Here is a 6,581-nt window from a genome sequence, read left to right as displayed (position 1 = left end):
AACCGCTGAGGTGGGAATCTTGGAAAATATGCATCTTAGGCTTCGACTAAAAATATAATTTATTTTATAATGCCTATCTGTGCAAAACTAAAAGTTCTTAATCCCGTGCGCTAGCCATTTCGAAGGAAAGTAAACACTTGACCGCGTTCACAGCCCTTAACAGGCAGTATCTTTTCAAGAAACTGCCGTTTGGACTGTGTAACGCGCCAAGTGTTTTCTGCCACTTGATGGACAAAGTCCTAACCCTTAATTCCATGCGCTAGCCATTTCGAAGGAAAGTAAACACTTGACCGCGTTCACAGCCCTTAACAGGCAGTATCTTTTCAAGAAACTGCCGTTTGGACTGTGTAAAGCGCCAAGTGTTTTCTGCCACTTGATGGACAAAGTCCTAACCCTTATCCCTGGCTTATATGAATTTATAATATCTTACCTTGATGATCTTATTATATTCTCAAAGAATGTTGAGGAACATCTGAAACATCTCAGAAAACTCTTCGGAGTCCTAAAAATAGCAAAACTTAAGTTAAATCTAGCCAAATGTAAATTTTTCACATCCGAATGTACATATTTAGGTCATATAGTCAGTTCCCAAGGACTTAAAATGAACCCCGAATATTTAGAACAAATTAAAAATTGGAGCAGGCCCAGGACAGGCAAGGAACTACAGCGTTTCCTGGGCTTCTCCAATTATTATAGGGCCTATTTCCCATCCTATGCGAAAAATTCTTGTACCCTAGATGAACACAGAAACGATAAAATTATCGAATGGACTAATTCCCTATCAAAAGATTGGGAAAATTTTATAAATATGTTCTCAAATTCTATAAGTAAAGGCTACCCTCAGTGGGATAATCCTAACCCCTTTATAGTAGACGTAGATTTTTCTACGAGTTATTTCGCTGGAATTCTCAGCCAAAACCAGGGGGGGGTAGAAAGAATTATTGGAATATGTTCCAAAAAATGTAACGGGGCAGAGAAAAATTATCCAAGTTATAAAGGCGAATTAGCATGTCTAGTATTTGTTCTTAAAACCTTTCTTCATTATTTAAGATTCAGAAACTTTATTGTGCGTACAGATTCGATTTCCTTAGTTCATTACAAAAAATGGCAAAAAGGAACAATAAATGGTGTAACTGTAAGATGGATTTACTTCATCCAAAGTTTTGACTTTACAGTAATTCATCGAAAGGGTAGGGACCATTGTAATGCCGACAATTTATCTAGAGGGCAATTTTTATGCAAAGAACATAAGGAAACCGATTGTGAAAAATGTACTAGCTCATTTACCTTGGATCCTTATGAACAGGATTGCCCATACCAAGACCAGATTTTTGAGTTACATTCGGCTTCGGAAGTCGGTGTGAACAATGTTTGGCAATCTGAAACACAAAAAGATCAAGTATTATCTGAAATTCGTAGGTGGATATTCGAAAAAAAGAAGTTGTCGAGCTTTGAAAAAGCTGAACTAACCGGCCAGAAAGAGGTCCTTTTTAAATTAATAGAACATTTATACGTTATGGAAGGACTTCTAATATTTAGACAACCTCTTAGCAATGGAACATTCATTGAAAGACCCGTCGTACCCATTGGATTATATAATAAAGTTTTTGAATTGGCACATAATAATAGTATAGGTCACAAGGGGGTTAACGAAACAACACGCAAGATAAATGAAAGATTCTTCCTTATAGGAATTAATAAGTTTGTCGAATCACGCATTAAAAATTGTATTACCTGCCTAAGAAAAATAGGACAGGTACCTAAACACAAGCAACCTATCACCCATTCAGCCATTAGTCACGAGATTTTTGGCCAGGTGTCAGTAGACCTTATCGGTCCTTTAACCCCTAACTATTTTCAAGGACAACATGTCCGTTACATATTTATACTGGTTGACCTATTCTCTAGGTATATTATCGCTCACCCCATCAAGGACGCCACCGTGGAAAGCCACCGTGGGGTGGTACCCATCTACGGCTTATTTCGGTCATTGAGAAGTGACAGGGGAACAAATTTTACCGGGGAAGTTTTCAAAAAGGTTATGGATGAACTGGGTATTGAAACTAAACTTATTCCCCCAAGAAACCCTAATAGTAACCCATGTGAAAGGCATAATCAAAGCATTTATGCAGGTCTAAGATCCGATGACCGATTTGAAAGTAAAGACTGGGCAAGAAAATTAGCCTTGACCACCTTTGTAATTAACTCTAGTACGTCTAGAAGAACGGGGTATACGCCTTATTACCTCATGTTCGGCAGGCAACCAACTCTCAATCTCGATTTCTTTTCTCCAATCTTGCAGAAAAGACAGGACATTGACTGCAGGTCTTACTTGAACTACCTAAAAAATTTGGAAGAAATTATTGCACAGGTTTCCAAAAAATCTAAGATTTATTTAGAGTTTCAAAATAAATCTAGGAAGGCTTCATCTCCCCTTTTCGTTAATGACGTGGTCTTTGCATTTTTTAACCTAGTCAAAATAGGGGTCAGTAAAAAATTGCAATCTTTCTATGGGGGTCCTTTTATTGTAACAAAAAAATTCTCAGAGGCCCTTTTTGAGCTCAGTCCCTTTGGATCAAATCCAATAAAAACTAACCAAGTTGTTAGTAGAGATAAAATACGGAAAATAGATTCTAAAGTAGAATTATTGGGGGAAACACTTTCCTTTAACGTCTTTCCTATTGAGGAAATCGTCCCGTCTGAGGAAATAACCTTAGGAATAGATAATACCGGGCAAACCGAAATAAACGATAATAAAGGTATAGAAAATGACGATTTTACCTACCTAGATAACGATGGTGACGATTTTATAGAAGGAAACCCTGAAACTAGTCAGGATTTACCCCAGGGGGAGGTGGATTGTGATGGGGGAGGGGATATAATGGAAAAAAACTCACCATTTGAGTCACAGCCCAAAGACCAAGAACCCCCTGGCGCAGATCGGTCATCCGGTCCTCAAATTCACGTCGAAAATAGTTTCTTGGAAGAAACCGTCCCGTCCGAGGCTTCTTTCTTCGCACAAAGACCCAAACAATCCAGCCCTGAAAAGGTTATTAACGTTAACAAACAAAGCATAGTACCCAAGTATATATTAGAAGAAGAAAGAAAAACTAGGTCACAAGGGGGGGATAACCGCATACATGTCCAAATCGGACTGCATAACCCAATTAAAAGGAAAAAATAAAATGTATATAAATGTATTATATAAAACCAAGGTGGCAAATGTATATAGCTTAATCTACGTATGTATAATAACGAAAATAAACAAAAAAAAAATATATGTTAAAACTAACTAATTAACATATTTCAGAGAAAAACAAGAAGCATAAAAATAAAATGCAGCATCATTTGGCAAAGGCACCAGGAGCTCGAGGTAAATTTATTTTGGGATTCTTGGGGCTTTTTATTATTTTGGCAAAATCAAATGCGTCCGAAATAATACAAATAGATGCGACTCAATGTGTAGCAAACGAAAATCCGCGTTTGAAAATCTCTGAATGCGCTGCGTTTCTTAATATTACTAATATTGAACAAAAACAATTTCACCTACTGCAAAAGGTTGAAAGAAAAATTATACCTGGAATTCGTTGCCACCTCCGAACCAGTACTCATTACTGGTATTGTGGCAGATATAGCCACATACACCTCGCTGCTCCAGCTCTTGTAGAGATACCGAACCTCGTAACTTATGAAGACTGTTACACCATGTCCAAAACTAAAATATTTAACTTTGAAGGAAAATCAGTCTCAGTGTATGAACACCAGATGTCATACACGCGTTTCCTGGTAAACGGGACACTTACTTACCCCAACAACATCCTTAACGGCATCGACCCCGCCTGCGAGGGGAACGGCGTAAACATAAACGGCATTTTTATCCCTGGGACATTTGAGGAAAAACAAATAGGGGTCCAGGCTGAGCCTGTTGAATTATTACAAACAAAAGCGGGCTGTTACCTGGGCAGTCACTGGGTGGGAAACAATTGTTTAGATCACAATCTGAGATTAGGCTACGATAGAATTATCTCAGATGATAAAACTGATAGCGCACAAAAATTCACTTCTCCTTGGCGAACGGTAGACATCTTTAATATTTCATTGTTTACATTTGAAGGAGAACAGGGTACCCAAAAATATCTAGTGATCGATCCCCAAATTACTCTAGCACTAGAACTTAAAGATAAAAAACATTTTGAAAGTCTAATTCCCGAATTATTTTATTACAAAACTAATATTGATAACTTAATGGTATGGTTCACAAATGCTATAAAACCATATTTCCCACTCTTAAACGCTAAAGAAAAAGATGATATGTTACCACTAGAGATTTTCTATTCCTACCAACAATATAACAAATTAATTGTCCCCGAAACTCGCTGTTTACAGAACCATTTTCTGTCTAAAAGCAGTATTCAGACTCATCGTAAAAAACTAGTTAGGGCGCTCGGTGAGCTGGATTTAGTAATACAGTGCGACAGTCTTAAAATCAATGTTTCTTTGGGAGAAAATTTACCCTGTTTTGTGGATCATTTTTCGGTTTCAATCAATAATAAGACTATGGGAATATCCCCATTTTCGCGCAGATTGGTTAATACCACCCATTTAACCCCGACTAAATGTGCCGAAAACCCAATTTTCTTACATTTGTACCAAGGAAAATTCCTTGGTAATCAAGGGCAGGGTATGCAAATACTAAATGTAGATCAATATCTTATGGATAAACCGATTAGCTTATTTCTATATCATTCTTGGCAAAGCCTAGAAAAAACTAATTTCTCAGAAAGTGCCGAGGAATTATACCTCAGCCAACTTGCCGCAGACTCCAATAATTTTGAAGTAAAAATAACTGACTCCTGGTTTATTCAAACGTATCATAAGGTGGTTGATTTTCTATCCAGTACTTGGTATCATATAGTGCTTGTAGTAGCAGCCATCCTTACAGGAATAGGGTCGTTATTATGCGTCGCTTTTATTATCTACATATTAGCCTGCACCAAAATTCACGCGTACAAAGAAGGAGGTACGAGTGAAACGCACGAATTGCGGGATTTTACAAATAATGGGGAAAACTAATCCCCTTAAAAACGGACGACCTGTATCAAGCATATATACCTATAAAATTGTCGTCTCTAAAGGTCGTCTTTGTAAAAATATTTCCTTATTCGATATAAGGAATTAATGACCCTTAATTTTAAGTTTATTATTTTTGTTTTAGGATATCCCAGGCGGAATTTTTCAAGGGGTTTTCACCACTCCCATGGGGCCGGTCACTCTTCATACCGTCGAGAATATGAAGAGGCACCCTTTTACAATGAAGAGGACTATTACTATGACAGCAATCATGGCTATCCCCAGGGCGGCCCTGAGGAAGCCTACTATGAACCTGATGAAAACAGGTATCAGCCGCGTGTAAAACCGCCGCGCAACCCTGAAAACCTTAGTGACCTGCAATGTGTCTCAAAGTCAATCCACGTTTACCGCACCGCGAGAAAAGATGTTCCAAAGGAACTCCTAGACTTGCAAGAAAAATTGCGGCAGGCTAAAAACTTAGAAGCCAACGAATATTCCGATAAAGCCAGGCCTAGAACCAGGCCTCTAACGGAACAAAATAGGGGAGGGGAACCGCAAAAAAATCGGGTGGAATCACCGCCAAAACGTAGTGCCTCACCTGAATTGGAGGTAGTCGCCGTAAAATCTGCCCCAAAAGCGGTAGAAAAACGTCCGCCAACACCAACAGGTAGCGGCGGCCCAGTAGCCAAAAAGGCTAAGGTGGAAATTCAACCGCCTCCATTACCCCCTAAAAAGAAAGAGACATTAGCAGAAAATAAAAGTGAGCCTAAGGCTTTTTGGGTGACCGCTGAGGAATGGAAAAAAGTCCTATCCTCCACTGTAAAAGAAGCAATGGAGGAAGCTCTTCTCCCCTTCCAGAGAAGTCTGGAAACTAAAATTGCTAGCAATGCTTCATTTGTTGAGAAAGCATATATACAACATGGCAAGCGCCTTATTGAAATTTCCGCAGAATTACTGCGGAACCGCAGAACTTTGCGCGACAAAATTCGCACCGTCTCTGAGGACTCGACCGTTGAGTTAAAATCAAGAATGACCACGGTTATTGAGGCCACTAGTCGACTGTTGGACCAAAACTCTGACAGGGTAATTAAATATATTAATACTTGTTGTAATGTAATGAATGTACCTGGGCAGAATGTGGCACCCATAGAGGCATCCCTTCCCGCTGGGGACGTACCCCGGCCAGATGATGATGGAGTTGAGCTGATCTCCCATTATGGCGGTTCTGAGTGCTCTGATGAGTACAGGCCCACCGATAGAGAAGGCAATCCAGAGGTCCTGGATCCTGCAGAGGAAAACAGCGACACAGAGCTCGATGCTCAAATCAGTGAGCTCTTTCCATCTGGAATTGATCTGCCTGTTAATCCGCAGGCTGGCGCTGCCTCTGAAGATCCAGTAGCCACGGCTCCCTGTGAGGGCATGTTAGCCCTCCAGAATGCTGTTGCTCCAGAGCCTCCAGCAGCTCCAGAAAATCCTACTCCCGCTGAACCCAATCCTGTGGATATCGTAGA

General features: G+C 39.7%; 1 protein-coding gene across 2 annotated transcripts; it reads right to left on the bottom strand.

Moving 5' to 3' along the window:
* Nucleotides 1–358: 358 nt before the first annotated feature.
* LOC145335102 (uncharacterized) lies at nt 359–6,320 on the bottom strand. Of its 2 annotated transcripts, XM_080180819.1 has the most exons (7): nt 6,197–6,320; nt 5,669–5,797; nt 3,578–3,715; nt 2,898–3,041; nt 2,246–2,341; nt 1,288–1,379; nt 359–502 (listed from the first exon to the last, which is right to left on the bottom strand). In XM_080180819.1, the coding sequence occupies exons 4-7, from the start codon at nt 2,946–2,948 to the stop codon at nt 427–429; spliced, it is 315 nt and encodes a 104-aa protein (XP_080036945.1). In that variant the 5' UTR covers nt 2,949–3,041; nt 3,578–3,715; nt 5,669–5,797; nt 6,197–6,320; the 3' UTR covers nt 359–426. The 2 variants fall into 2 exon arrangements, with proteins under 2 accessions (XP_080036945.1, XP_080036946.1); XM_080180820.1 differs by lacking the exons at nt 5,669–5,797; nt 6,197–6,320 and adding an exon at nt 3,958–4,067.
* Nucleotides 6,321–6,581: the final 261 nt, after the last annotated feature.

This window comes from Acartia tonsa, chromosome 13 (genome assembly GCF_053477335.1).
Source record: "Acartia tonsa isolate MP-2025a chromosome 13, ASM5347733v1, whole genome shotgun sequence".
In the NCBI taxonomy this organism is placed as follows: domain Eukaryota; kingdom Metazoa; phylum Arthropoda; class Copepoda; order Calanoida; family Acartiidae; genus Acartia; species Acartia tonsa.
Note: the sequence above shows the minus strand (reverse complement) of the source record. Positions and strands in the feature narration are given on the sequence as shown.

Excerpts from the sequence above, each read along its gene's own strand:
- LOC145335102 (XM_080180819.1), bottom strand. The coding sequence starts at position 2,948 with ATGACCGATCTGCGCCAGGGGGTTCTTGGTCTTTGGGCTGTGACTCAA. Across the intron at positions 2,342-2,897 it reads TTTGGGCTGTGACTCAAATG|GTAGTTCAAGTAAGACCTGC; the intron begins GTGAGTTTTTTT and ends CAAATTTTTTAG. Across the intron at positions 503-1,287 it reads CCTGTTCATAAGGATCCAAG|GACTCCGAAGAGTTTTCTGA; the intron begins GTAAATGAGCTA and ends TGCTATTTTTAG.